The 12,492-nt window shown below is 52.8% G+C and overlaps 7 protein-coding genes across 7 annotated transcripts; 3 read left to right on the forward strand and 4 right to left on the reverse strand.

Annotated features, from left to right (window-relative positions):
* Positions 1 to 43: 43 nt before the first annotated feature.
* BO94DRAFT_531757 (MICOS complex subunit MIC10) lies at positions 44 to 833 on the forward strand. The gene is made up of 3 exons (XM_025610972.1): positions 44 to 139; positions 326 to 476; positions 540 to 833. Exons 1-3 carry the CDS (start codon positions 56 to 58, stop codon positions 587 to 589), a joined length of 285 nt encoding a protein of 94 aa, XP_025471581.1. The 5' UTR covers positions 44 to 55; the 3' UTR covers positions 590 to 833.
* Positions 834 to 1,043: 210 nt separating this feature from the next.
* On the reverse strand, positions 1,044 to 3,400 carry mac1 (putative copper-activated transcription factor GRISEA). Its single transcript, XM_025616991.1, has 3 exons — positions 2,907 to 3,400; positions 2,691 to 2,851; positions 1,044 to 2,611 (listed from the first exon to the last, which is right to left on the reverse strand). Exons 1-3 carry the CDS (start codon positions 2,939 to 2,941, stop codon positions 1,191 to 1,193), a joined length of 1,617 nt encoding a protein of 538 aa, XP_025471582.1. The 5' UTR covers positions 2,942 to 3,400; the 3' UTR covers positions 1,044 to 1,190.
* Positions 3,401 to 3,643: 243 nt separating this feature from the next.
* Positions 3,644 to 4,848, forward strand: BO94DRAFT_285455 (putative mitochondrial outer membrane protein (Sam35)). Its single transcript, XM_025606663.1, has 3 exons — positions 3,644 to 4,038; positions 4,101 to 4,340; positions 4,395 to 4,848. Exons 1-3 carry the CDS (start codon positions 3,781 to 3,783, stop codon positions 4,788 to 4,790), a joined length of 894 nt encoding a protein of 297 aa, XP_025471583.1. The 5' UTR covers positions 3,644 to 3,780; the 3' UTR covers positions 4,791 to 4,848.
* Positions 4,849 to 4,906: 58 nt separating this feature from the next.
* Positions 4,907 to 5,756, reverse strand: BO94DRAFT_457162 (class I SAM-dependent DNA methyltransferase; the record flags this gene model as incomplete). The annotated part of the gene is made up of 2 exons (XM_025607732.1): positions 4,907 to 5,602; positions 5,661 to 5,756. The coding sequence occupies 2 exons, from the start codon at positions 5,754 to 5,756 to the stop codon at positions 4,907 to 4,909; spliced, it is 792 nt and encodes a 263-aa protein (XP_025471584.1).
* A 474-nt stretch (positions 5,757 to 6,230) lies between these two features.
* On the reverse strand, positions 6,231 to 7,819 carry BO94DRAFT_285472 (uncharacterized protein). Its single transcript, XM_025606664.1, has 6 exons — positions 7,496 to 7,819; positions 7,382 to 7,447; positions 7,227 to 7,331; positions 6,800 to 7,178; positions 6,678 to 6,752; positions 6,231 to 6,632 (listed from the first exon to the last, which is right to left on the reverse strand). The coding sequence occupies exons 1-6, from the start codon at positions 7,607 to 7,609 to the stop codon at positions 6,295 to 6,297; spliced, it is 1,077 nt and encodes a 358-aa protein (XP_025471585.1). The 5' UTR covers positions 7,610 to 7,819; the 3' UTR covers positions 6,231 to 6,294.
* A 186-nt stretch (positions 7,820 to 8,005) lies between these two features.
* On the forward strand, positions 8,006 to 10,002 carry BO94DRAFT_621278 (FAD-binding oxidoreductase). Its single transcript, XM_025616992.1, has 6 exons — positions 8,006 to 8,250; positions 8,326 to 8,722; positions 8,787 to 8,877; positions 8,948 to 9,278; positions 9,345 to 9,550; positions 9,627 to 10,002. Exons 1-6 carry the CDS (start codon positions 8,030 to 8,032, stop codon positions 9,914 to 9,916), a joined length of 1,536 nt encoding a protein of 511 aa, XP_025471586.1. The 5' UTR covers positions 8,006 to 8,029; the 3' UTR covers positions 9,917 to 10,002.
* Positions 10,003 to 10,390: 388 nt separating this feature from the next.
* On the reverse strand, positions 10,391 to 11,356 carry BO94DRAFT_457173 (cell division control protein 14; the record flags this gene model as incomplete). Its single annotated transcript, XM_025607734.1, has 2 exons — positions 10,391 to 11,025; positions 11,098 to 11,356. The coding sequence occupies 2 exons, from the start codon at positions 11,354 to 11,356 to the stop codon at positions 10,391 to 10,393; spliced, it is 894 nt and encodes a 297-aa protein (XP_025471587.1).
* Positions 11,357 to 12,492: the final 1,136 nt, after the last annotated feature.

Below are 12,492 nucleotides of genomic sequence, written 5' to 3' on the forward strand. Positions count from 1 at the left end.
AATTGGCCCGTCCCGCTCTCCCATATTGACCCCCTGGACTTTTAGCCCTATCGCAATGGCCGACTCCAACGAATCCCAGCCGGTCGCCCCGGTCCCTCGCTCCACCAAGCCCGTCAGCGAGGCCCTGCTGAACGAGAAGGTACCTACCATCTGCACATCTCCTCTGTCGCGTGTTCCCTCGGGACACTGAACGATTCGCGTGCCTGGCTCCTCGAGGATCCTCCGGATAGCCGCCCTCGAGTTCCGTCTGCAAGTTGCACTGCGGGATATACCTATGTCATAGGGCAGTGTCGTGCTCGGGCTAATGCGGAACTTTCTATCACAGTGGGATCGCGCCATCTCCTCCCTGATCATCCGCTCCTCTCTCGGTCTTTCCTTCGGTGTTGTCTTCTCCGTGCTCCTCTTCAAGCGGAGGGCTTGGCCCGCCTGGGTTGGTCTCGGCTTCGGTGCCGGACGTGCCTGGGAAGAAGCTGATGGTACGCTAATGCAATAAGATCTTGAACTCTTCGTGGGAAGTCAATGTGGCTAATGTACTCCAGCTTCCTTCCGTCGGGGTGATTCCCCCCTCAGAGATGCCCTGCGTCGGTAGAGCAACTCAGCGTCCAATTCTGTATGATACCTGTATAGCTGGGAACGGCACGAGCTATATCGAGACACCTGCCCCACCGTTTAGAAGGGTCTTCTAGACTTTCCTATTTTAGCATTCAATCCATCGTCGTGCTACCTCTTCTACTTTATTGGGAACCTATAACCTTGCTTGCATAGTAGCTGTCCGCGGGGATCCAGGTCAGTCTCGACGATCACGCGACCATGCCCTGGTCTTTTCACTCGCTACCTCTTAAACCTAAGGCAAGTTGCAGAGTGGTGCATATCCTCTGGTGATAGTTGCTATAGATGCTATGCCTATAGAAAATAGCACAAGCGGGCACAAGAGAAGCCAAAGAACTCGCAGAGCTTAGGGTGGGATTTGGTCACCGTAGAATTACACGTCCCCAGGAAGATGTAGCTAGGAACTATGTATATTTTTACAACTGTGAGTAGGACCAGAAGGTTTTATGTACTCTATCATCCAGCATCTATGTGAGAGGGGTATCATAAATAGTCGTCAGTCATCCGAGTGTGAACTCGGTGCTAGTGAAGACAGAAGAAAAAAGAGGGCTCGCGGGAAGCATCAAAAAAGGGGCATGGTTTCAGAGCATGGAGTTCGGATGAACCATGAAGTTCTCGAACACAGGCATCTGAGACGTGTTGGTGTCTGCAGATTCAGTAGAGAAAGTCGGCACGTCCATGTGGCCCCAGTTGTTCGCCGCCATGGTGGGCTCAAGGGCAACTCCATTGTGCCCGCTGTGGGTGAGACAACCAACACAGGTACAGTCATTCCCACACTGGCAACTCCCAGTTGTGTCCGCGCAAGCGCTGGGAAGTCCCACCGGATATTCGAGAGTATAATATTCTGATGGCTCCATCAGTTGCTGCCCAAGATATTCCGGTGGCGGAGATGAATAGCCGCTATTTACGTGGCCTGAGTTTGTGCTCTGCTGGGCATAAGAATGCATTGCAATCGGCTGAGCACCATCACCAATTAGATGTCCAAAGTTCGAGTATGGGTACTGTAAGGAGCTGAAGTCTGATAGCTGGCCCTGCAGAGGGGAGCCCCTCCGGGTGTTTAGCCTTTCGAGATTCTGCTCATCGTCATTCAAAGACACTAGGAGGCCCATCTCTTGGACATGCTGTCGAGTGGTATTGTTGAATGGGTGAGATGCGCAGCCCAGGCATTGACAGCCGTCACCACAGCTGCAGTCATGGGCGGCTTCGGCTTCATTTTCAGTACTTGCTGGGCCCGGAACGGCATTCTGCGCATATTCTGAGAGTGGCTGCGTAGTTGAATCTTGAAAGAGCCTGTAATTTTCGTAGGACTGTTGATGCGAAAAGGCCATTGGTGTATGAGGGATATGCGTGACAGTGTCGGCCACAGAAAAAAATCCGGTATCAGACACAAATAATGAGAAAGGCTGCATGTACTGGCTTTGCTTCGCTGCCTGGAAATCTTGCCATGTCGATACCTGAGGAATAGAATTCATATATTTTGCATCGCCATTCTCAAAGTCCGACGGGTTGAAGTGATCAGGGCTGCTGAATACTGGGCCTCCGTTCCCAACATTTTCAATATTTCCTGCCGGTGATTTGGGCTTTCCACAACAAGAACGTTGGATATGAGGGGCTGGAGTCGGTGTGGGTGGTTTAGGTTTACGAGAGCAGCAGCTGCTACCCTGCGATATCTTGCCCTTGCTGGCTTGGTCGAAGGTCTCGTGCGAGGAGTTCAAATCTCGGTTAACAGTATTATAGGAGTCACTCAAACGCTCCTTCTGGGCCACATAAGGAGGTGGTCGATTTGGCATTCCATTCTCGAGATGCTGTTTCCCAAACTCCGGTATAGAGCTTAAGGCTTTGGTGAGATTCTCTGGGGCTGTCTTGATCTGTCGTTTGACCTGTTTCTGGATTTTATTGGGAGCAGCCGACGGCATCGGAGCAGCGGGTATTGGTGTAGTCGAGACGGATTCCGCGGCATTGGCGGGCACCTGATATACTGGTCTACACAAGCAAGTGGAACCTGAACGAATTGGTCAATGTCAGTCACCATTTACGCGACTGCAACGTAAAATAATGGGCGATGAACCACATCTACCGACCTTTAGGGATGCGAATCATGAACGCATACAGTTTCTGGCAGCTGCATGTCCCTTTTGGATGGGGGCATTTAGCTAGCGGCCTTCCAGCCTTCGGGACCTTCATCATCATCCTGTCGAAATGCTGGCATTTTGAGGACCGATGGCCACGGATGCATGGTTCGCTGACCGGACTCCCAGTTAGCAAGAGTGCCTTTTGACCCGCGGGGAGATGCGTACCACGACCATTTGGCGCCTTCTTCGTCAAGAGGCATAGCAGCGAGCTCAAAGTAGACTGAGCCAAAACTGTCGAACACTGAACCAGATGGTCGGACTGGGTTTTCAGGTAAGATAAGTGCGCAATAGCCTTACCCCACCCGGAGGCCCGATCGTGCCACGGCCGCAGACGGATTCCGCTAAGAGTTCCGGCGATCACAAGAACCTTGGGGGGTTGACCAGGGAAATTGAAGATCAAGTCCACCACGAGAAGCGTCTTTTGTTCACCAAACAAGCGATGGTGGACCAGGATTCACTAAGGGTGAACAACAAAGGGAGTGAGTGGGACGAATCGGAACGGTGACGCGATTGACAGAGCGCAAGGCCACTCGTTGAAATTCAGAAGCGGAGGCGAGGCGAGACGAGACGAGACGAGGGGGGAAAGGCCGAGGAACTGCTGCTCGTAACGCTGCAAGAAGGAAGGGCAACCCCGCGGGTGATTGAGAGGAGGTCAAGCGAATGTAGTGGGGGGAAATGAGGATCGTGGAGGCCGAAGTCCGAATGGCGGAGCAAATCTTCGAGAACCGATAAGCCGATAAGGAAAAAGAGATACAACCTCAGGCAGCACTGGTATTGGTGCCTGGGTGCCTAGATGCCTTTCTACCTGAGGCTCCAAATCAGGGCGGGCTTGGCGCCGGAGATTATCGACCGACGAATAATAAGCCAGGTGAGGCTTTTGAGCTGAAATATGCAAGATTGAACCTGAACCATTTCATTGTACCTACACCTACCTCGGTTGTCTAGCCGGTCCTATCGCCAATTCCCCGAATCCCCTAATCCGACCTTCAGCTCTTCCCCTTTTCTCAACCGCGATCCCTTCCATCCCCACGCTCCTCCAATGACCCCCGAACGCCGTGATATCCCCGGCCAGGCACCGGACAATGCGAGCACGGCGTCGCGCGCTCGAGACTTCTTCTCCGTCCCTACGCCGGTCAAGCGCATTTTCGACCGCTTTCCGCTCGTCACCTATCCCTCCAACGATCTCCCGCATAGCGCATGGTCGGACAAACGGGGCAATCGGTTGTACGTCTTTACCGATGCCGCAGGTGCCAGCCGTGGGAGACCGTCGTTTAACCCTCAGTGTCTCAAGTGGCAGGTATGTGCCCCGGCATCCTCTCAAGTTGTATGTCGCTAATGGAGTGTACTCTGTGGGTTTAGGCATACTTGCGCTTTGTTGGGATCGACTTCGCCGTGATTCCCTCCAACAACCATGCGTCTCCGTCCGGCGCCCTTCCTTTCCTTATTCCCGCCCACCCCGTCAGCAACAACACCCCAATTCCTTCCAGCAAACTCCAGAAGTGGGCCATCGAGCAAGTCCACTGTGAAGAGGAGCAGCAGTTAGATTTGCGCTTCGAGGTATATGCATCGTTACTGGATCACCGGATAAGAAATGCTTGGGTGAGTCACGGGATTGGATATGCGATAGACCTGTCTAGACTGACGCACTGGCAGCTATACACCCTATATCTGGACCCCGAAGAGTTTGCAGCCGTTGGGAAACCATTATATGTGGATCCGTCGAGTACGCATTCCGCCGTGCGGACCGCCCTTGCAGTGCAGCTCCAGCAAGCTGCCCAGACAGAGATCCTGAAAACATCGTCCTATATCGACGTGGGTGCTCTGGAGGCTGAGGCAAGCGACGCCTTCGAGGCTCTATCTACCCTTCTTGGCGACAATATCCACTTCTTTGACCGACCCAACCCGGGTCTATTCGACGCCAGCGTCTTTGCATACACACATCTGATCTTGGACGAAGAGCTCGGCTGGCAACGAAACAGACTGGGGCAACTGCTGCGCAAACATGAGAACCTTGTACAACATCGCGAAAGACTACTAAAATTCTTCTAGACGGATGGATCCACCAAGGACTATCCAATTCATGTACACTAACAACAATAACAACAAATGCGTGCCACTCCACCACCTATCTAGAATCGGAATAGGCCTCCACAAGCAAATACCTTTCACTCCATCACTTTCCTGAAACAAACTCCAAACCACACCACAACGCCAATCCACTTCTTCGCCCTGGGTCCCAACACCCCAGCCAGCCTCTCATCCACCATCCTCTCCCTTACACCCTCCCCATCCAACCACTCAACCCGAAACCCTACTTCCTCCGCAACAGCCACCACGTCCCCAATCTCATGCTTATAACTCACCGGCCTGATCTTCACCCCCGTTTCCACATCTACAAACCCCGCCTGACTAATTGCCCCCATATCCGAATGCATATTCGTGACCAACAAGCATCCGCCAGGCCTCAGCATCTTCTCCGCGGCCTCAAAGAACCGTCTCGGTGGCACATGCTCCAGAACCAACGTCGAAATAATTCCGGCAGCCCGAGTACTACCCACCGGCACGTCCATCGACTCCTGAAGAAGATCAAAGATCTCCAACGACACCCGCGAGTTCCCCTCGATCGTCTCCCGCGCGACATCCAACATCCCCGACGACGCATCCAACCCTACTATCTCCGTTTCTGGTGATGCTAAGCGCGCAAGGAGGAGGGTGTTCCGACCTGTGCCGCATCCGAGATCGATTAATTTTGTAGGATCGGGCCCGAAGGTGTTGCCTAATAGGTGCAGAAAGTGGGGTAGTAAGGTCTGCATTTCAAGGGTGTCGAGGGCTTGCAGGAAGTTGTTGTCTGTATCGTAAACCTGTTTTCCAGTTAATTCGATGTATACAATGGTATCAAATGAGGTTGAATGAAATTACTTTGGCCCATTTGTTATATGCGTCTGTGGTTTCTAGGTACTGGATACGGTTGGGCGCAGTGCCGGTACTGGATGGATTGGTAGTATCTTGGGTCATGGTGTGAGGGACCGTGGATGAGATGTGTCCCATCAAGATTGGGTATGATCAGGAATAAAAGCGGTGGTATTGTCTGAATTTGTGGAATTATTATTTGACTTGGTTCAGATTCGAAAGACGGTAAAGTCTATATAGTAAATGATGATCTGTGAGTGCGGATATACGAGGGGACCATTGCTCATCTTATAGTATCAATCTAATAAAGCTTATCGGGTGTGTCACAAACGGAGCGGGCCTGCATGGCACTTGTTGGTGAGTCATACATTGCTACGAGTAATTTTCTTGTATCGCTTTATCATGGGCTAAAATGATTGGAAGTCTGATAGGGAAGCAGTGCTAAGAGCTATTAGACTCTTTCATCGTACTTTGTCCTTATGGTTCTGGCTCTTCTTGGTGTATGTCAGGGGCTAGAATAGGGCCGACCTTGTTTCCTCGTCCCACACATGCAACACCTAGATGGCAATCAAATGTTTGTTTTGCTCTGCTATTAGACAAATCTATGTTGACATAAAAGGCCCGAAATGCTCTGCGCAATGCCTTAGACGTTGTTTGTCGAGTTGGTCTCGCTATCCGCATAGGCTTTGGTAGTCGTGGTCAATTCTCCCTGCCCGTAAATCGGAGCAATGTGCTCTTGGCTCTCGCTCGTCTCGTAATCATACACCCTCTTGATCTCCGTCTTCTTCGTAATCCCGCCTATCGTCCAGCTATTCCGGCTGAGCTCGAAGTTCGATGGGTAGCTTGATAGCGCTTCTGTTGAGTAGCTCTTGGACATTGGGGAACCAAAGTGAAGAAGCTTCCGCAGGGATGGAAGAGATCCTGATATCAAACCCAGATTGAATTCAACCTCCATCCAGATGAGAGATGTAGAAGCCGAGTCTGATCGATTTAGTATCTATCAGTGGTGGTTGAGTGGGGGCTTACAGGTGAAGTTTGTCGTGTCATTGGCGAATTTTAATGTCGAGAACCGCACCAAAGCGGCAACACATGCCGTGAAGCCTGAACAATCATCAGTTCCCGGCCACATAGATGTCTTTTTGGCTTACCAATGCAAAGCAACCCTAGCACAAGTAGCCGCTTTCGTACTGGCATCTGCAGCTGCCAGATAGGCCGTATGGGAAGGGCCAAAATCGACACATCGAGCACAAACATAATGACACCCTGCATCAGGAGAATCCCATACGACGTCTCCGTGGGATAGCACCTTGCGTTGCCAAGAGTCTTATCGTAGGCGGCCTTGACGGGGTGACACTGGAAGACCAGCGCGAGAGTTCCAGAGAGAGTGAAGGCCGCGATGATACCGAGGAGGGTTTTCCCGGCGACTTGAACGGAGTGAGTCGGAAACAGCCGCATGATGAAGACCAGTAGGCTGGCTTTCACGGTTGCGGCGATGATGAGGTAGGCGCATTGCGAGGCATATTCGAGCTGCAAAGATCAGTCTCGACTAGAGCCCTGGGGTCTCGATGTACGAACCGTGAGAAACACAGCCAGATGGTCGTCAGGAACATATTTTAGAGGCCGACCTAACCCATAGTACGTGATGATATACGCCAGCGCAGAGAACAGATCCACACCAATCTATTCAATCAGCCACTTTGCACAGGCAAATTAACAGCAAGATCACTCACAAGACCACCCAAGACCAACCAGTCGTCCAGGCCAAATTGCCTCACGACAAACTTTCGCAGATACAGCTATCACTGTTTAGCTGGGTGTTCCTTTGGGATAAATGGAAAACTTACTCGAAGCACACACACCAGGGTTGTCGGAATCGCCAGCACCAACACAATGATTCGCACGGCGATGGTCATAGACGTTGTGCTTCCATCATCCTGTTGCCCGGTTGACCCGCCCATCCTGGCTGTCTCTCACACTCCCAGCAAGAGTGGTCCCAGAATGCACCGGGAAGAAAGAGCACATCCGGGGGGGGCCATAATATCTAGGCTCTTCGCCCAGCGCGTAGTGGATCGGAGGGTGATACACGCTGAATATGCCAAACCTTTCTAGACCCGGATAAATCGCGGCTCCCGCATGTTTCAGACGCTAATATCGACGGCTGCCATTCATTGACGTGGATGCGAATCCTGGTCGCTATCGGTCGAGACGCCGGCGCACATAGCGTCCTGTCCGTCCCGAGCGGATATCCACTGTCCCCATCACTAGAATGAGGGTGCCAGTGTGCCAGATCCCTCTCCGCCGTCATGTCCGGCTTTCTTTTCTTTTTTCTGCTTCAATTTTGGAGCGTGCCTGAATCGATAGCCCATGCATAGAGCACAATGGCTGCAATAGTCGGTGCGATCGTCACTCTCGCCTCCCATCTCGAGCAAGAGGAGGTGGTGCAGATTGAGACGCTCCTATCGCGATTTAAGCAATTGTCCACTGCCGAACAAGACCAGGAACGGGCCTCTTATGTGTCTGCAGCCTTCCCCCTGTTCTTCGGCCCCGATGCCGTAGTGCATGGGTCCAATGGCTACGAGCCGCAGCGTCAAGTGCCTTGGTACGTCAAGTCTTGCTTGTTTGCTTGAATCCACCGGGGAGATGCATTCACCAACCACCGTCATCACTTAACCAGGTCCGCCAATTGCTGGCTTCAGCCTCGCGTGATTGTGCGCCCCGTGGGGGCCCAGCAAATCGCCATCGCTCTGGCTCTGTGCCGGTTTTTCCACATCCAGTTCTCCATCCGCGGTGGGGGGCATTTGCAGATTCCGGGCTTCACCAGCAACCAGGAGGGAGTGGTCATCTCGCTTAGCGCGTTTGACCAGGTACGGCTGTCCGAGGACAAATCGACGGCCGATATTGGGGTCGGGTTGCGATGGCTGGAGGTGTACCGGCAGCTTGACGGGCACGGAGTGGCCGTGGCAGGAGGAAGAGTGCCTTCGGTGGGCGTTCCCGGTTTGTTGCTCGGCGGCGGCATCTCCTTCCAGAACAGTCAGTATGGCCTCGGCGCCATGGCCGTCTCCAACTACCAGGTTGGCTTCCTCTTCCTCCTCTTGCCTACGGAGTAGTAATCTCCACAATGCTAAACAGCAGCAGGTCGTCCTCGCCAATTCACAAATCGTCAATGCCAATGCCAATGAAAACCCCGATCTTTTCTGGGCCTTAAAGGGTGGCGGTTCCAATTTTGGTACGATCTATATCCATTCTACCCCGATAACAAACACCATATTCAATAGTATCTAACCCCCGAATTTCAGGGATCGTCACCAAAATTGAGATGAACACCATCCCCAACAAAATCTGGACCGAAGTCCGTATCTACCCTCTCAGCGTTGCCGCCCAACTGCGCGTCGCTCTGATGCAATACCACGAGGCCATCGAAACCGACAACAAGGCCTCCTTGATCTACAACGCCACCAACGACATCATCCTCGTTGTCTACTTCTACTGCGCCCCCATCGAGAACCCTCCCATCTTCCAATCCTTCTACGACATTCCCTACCTCACTAGCTTCGTGTCCGCGGGTATCCGCACCGTCTATGATCTAGTTCAGGCCGTCGCATCCGTGAACGAAGCCGAGCCAACTGTGTATGCACCCCCTCCATCCATCCAAATCACCCAGTAATTTCGATTTAATGCTAACTAATCCCCCAGCCACGAATTCCGCACCATGTCCAGCCGTCCCAGCATCGAAGTCTACGAGGCTATTGAGCGCGCCCACGCCGAACAAGCCGAAGCCCTCAAGGACTTGGAAGGAATCGCCCTCACAACCGTCATCCAGCCGATGCCCTCGGTAGCTATGCAACAAACCCTCAAGAATGGTGGAAGTCCGTTGGGTTTGGAGCCTGTCGGACAGCAATGTACGTTTACCCTTCCCTATCCCCTTTTATCCATTCAGACCCCCGGGTAGCTAATGCCTACCTAAACGATGTCCAGGGTTCCTCGCCCGTGCAGACTGGAAGCACATCCATGATGAAGAGCGAGTGCGCGAGGCGGTGCGGAAGATTGTCAATGCGGCGGAATCCGCGGCGAAGCGGACGGGCGCGTATCTCCCGTACAAGTACTCAAACTATGCGGCGCAGGATCAGGATCCGCTGGCGAGTTATGGGGAGGAGAATGTGCGGAGGTTGAAGGAGGTGGCGAGGAAGTATGATCCCGACGGGGTCTTTCAGGAGTTGCAGAATGGGGGGTGGTTGCTGAGTAAGGTTGGCTCATTGGAGGGGTAGGTTAATACGGGGCTGTATATACTGTTATGTAATACTATATAGATCTGATCCTAGATAGATTTGAGGAATGTATAAAGAGTTCGTGGTTTCTATAGCGATCGGGTTTGAGATTGGCTGCGGAGCACAGCTTGGAGCAGGGAATGTTGATCATAGCACTTCGTTCAGGGTTGCGTGAGATTAACTAGCGATAGTCGCAACGTAACACATGAGACATCAAATGGATGCGCGAGTCAGATGAAAAGAATGTGGACAGACATGCGACAAACAGGAGAGAGACGTGTTCCGGATGCAGAGGCCGTACCAGACGGGAGAGACTGAGGAAAGTCGAGAGACAAACAAAAGGAAAGAAGCTTGAGGATATCAAGGAAAACCAGTAAAGCAGTATAAGTAAAGACAAACCCAGCCATGATACCATAACCCATGCACGCTCAACATAAAACAAAGATTCAGAACCCATTGACGCTCGTAACACCGCTAATACACTGTCGCTCCAAAGGGTGCCGTTTCTTTCAAATCCTCCACCAAGTCTTCCACATTGTTCAGGTACCGTCCCAGCAACGCTTGTTTCTCGTCGGTCGTACGTGTATCCCGATACGCCTTGCCGCCGCCGTGAGCTCCGGGGACATTAACGCTCCTGGACGCCTGTGCCGCGGCCAATTTGCTTGGACTGCGCTGATGTCCGAGGACGGCCGTGTTAGGCGCACTGACCGCGCTCGTGGGGATCATTGGGGTTTCCGGCATCAAGTAGAAGTACAGAAACTCGACGAGTTTGAGTTTGACTTCGCGCGATGTCGCGCGCTGCTTGAAAAGCGAGGTCACTGTAAGTAGGCCGTCGAGTTCCTCGAACGTGCGCGTGTTGGCGGGGTGATCCAGAAGAGCCGTGACTAGGGTGAGAAGGGTCGCGGACTGGATGGCGGGACAGTTGATTGGATCGAGGAGGTCCAGTAGTAGATTCATGTAGATCTCGCGCGCAAACAGGGTTCGCGACGGAGGGTGGAGGAGGAGCACGCCTTGTATCAGGTCGAGGGTGGAGACGATGAGAAGGTCATTGGTGCCATTGCTCCCCCGGCCTAGTAGATGCTCCAGACAAGTCACCAAGCGCATTGCGACTGGTTGCAGCGCATTAGTATTGGGATCGCGTAGCGAGTACTGCATTTTGAAGAAAGGACAGCGACACCTACCATTCCATTGAAATCCCTCCTGCAATTTGAAAAATTCCCTGAAGGCCGGGTCATCGCGAAGTTCAGACAAGGTTTTGGGAACCGGTGGTTGCGGAGCCCCAAACGAAAGTAGCGACCTCCGTTTGTCAGACGCCGGGCGTTTCGACTTGGATAAACAAATCTGTGCGAGGAGGCCTTCGACCTGGCGCAGCCCTTTGCGAACTTTGCTTGGTTCGTAAGAGGAAAGGTAATCGAACGAGTGTGCCAACAATGCCTCCATGAGTAATACAGACAAGAGGCGATCCGTAGCACAGCGAGTTAAAAATTGGCAGGGACAGAAATCAAGTGAAAAAGAAAAGACGGCCGTAATCTGTCAGTGGCGAGGACCCTGGGCCAAGAGATACGGCGCTATCTATATGTACCTTAACTTAGAGGGAGCCAGAAAAATAATCGAAGACGGCTGAGCCCAGGCGCTTGGAAGATGGGGGCCTCAATTAATGGCGACAACGATTGGTGAGCGATAGCCGGTGGACTCGATCAACTAACGAGGAAATAGTTGTTGGCATCATCTGAAGCTGATCGTGCCGATTTAGACTCGGCCACGGCCAGCCTTAGTGACTGGATTTCCCCCACATCTGACAAAAACACCCCATGGTTGTCCCGGCGACCAGCGATCGTGTTCCAATAAGCGGGCGACAGCGACGCCATGAAGAACAGGATCTCCTTGGTAGCGTTCAGCTAATGATGTCAAGGGGATCCTGGTTCAGCTACGCCATCGGATCCCGCTCTGGCCAACATAAAGGCCTGGATGGTCGGGCCGTCACTGGGGTTTGGGTTGGAAACTATTCCCATCAGTCCGTTCGTCGGTCAGTCCAACCAAGTCAACCAAGTCAACAAAGTCAACAAAGTGTTGTTTACGGGCGGAGTAGAACTGACCCGCTGATCAATCCTGGCACTTGCTGCTGCTACTGTACTCGAGGCCGGTGCAACGTGTGCATTTTGCCTGGCCCCTTGCATGCGCCGCATGAGTACTCAGTCACACGGAGGGTGGGCACATGTGTGTCACCCAGTCGGAGTTGAGTTGGGGAGTTTCTCCAAAGTCCCTTTCTCAGGTACGGTCGGGTCAGGTGACCGGGGCGAGTGTGACCCGCATGTGATACCGCCGGCGGTAAAAGACGTCACGTTCGCGTTCCTTTTCCCTTCCATTTCCTTCTCCCCCGCAGCGACCGTGCCAGGGTGCCTTATGCAGCCAGCAATCAACCTCTTCTCCTCTCTTTCGTTCCTGGGGCGCAGCTCCTATTTAAAGCGAGTGCGCCCTCGTTATTGATTCTTGTAAGATGGGCTTGCTCACCTCTTCCCCCTTCTGTGCTGGGCTGGCCGTCAGAGCATCGTCTGCATTTCGAGGAGCTCCCCTCT

The sequence above is a fragment of the Aspergillus sclerotioniger genome, assembly GCF_003184525.1.
Source record: "Aspergillus sclerotioniger CBS 115572 chromosome Unknown BO94scaffold_4, whole genome shotgun sequence".
In the NCBI taxonomy this organism is placed as follows: domain Eukaryota; kingdom Fungi; phylum Ascomycota; class Eurotiomycetes; order Eurotiales; family Aspergillaceae; genus Aspergillus; species Aspergillus sclerotioniger.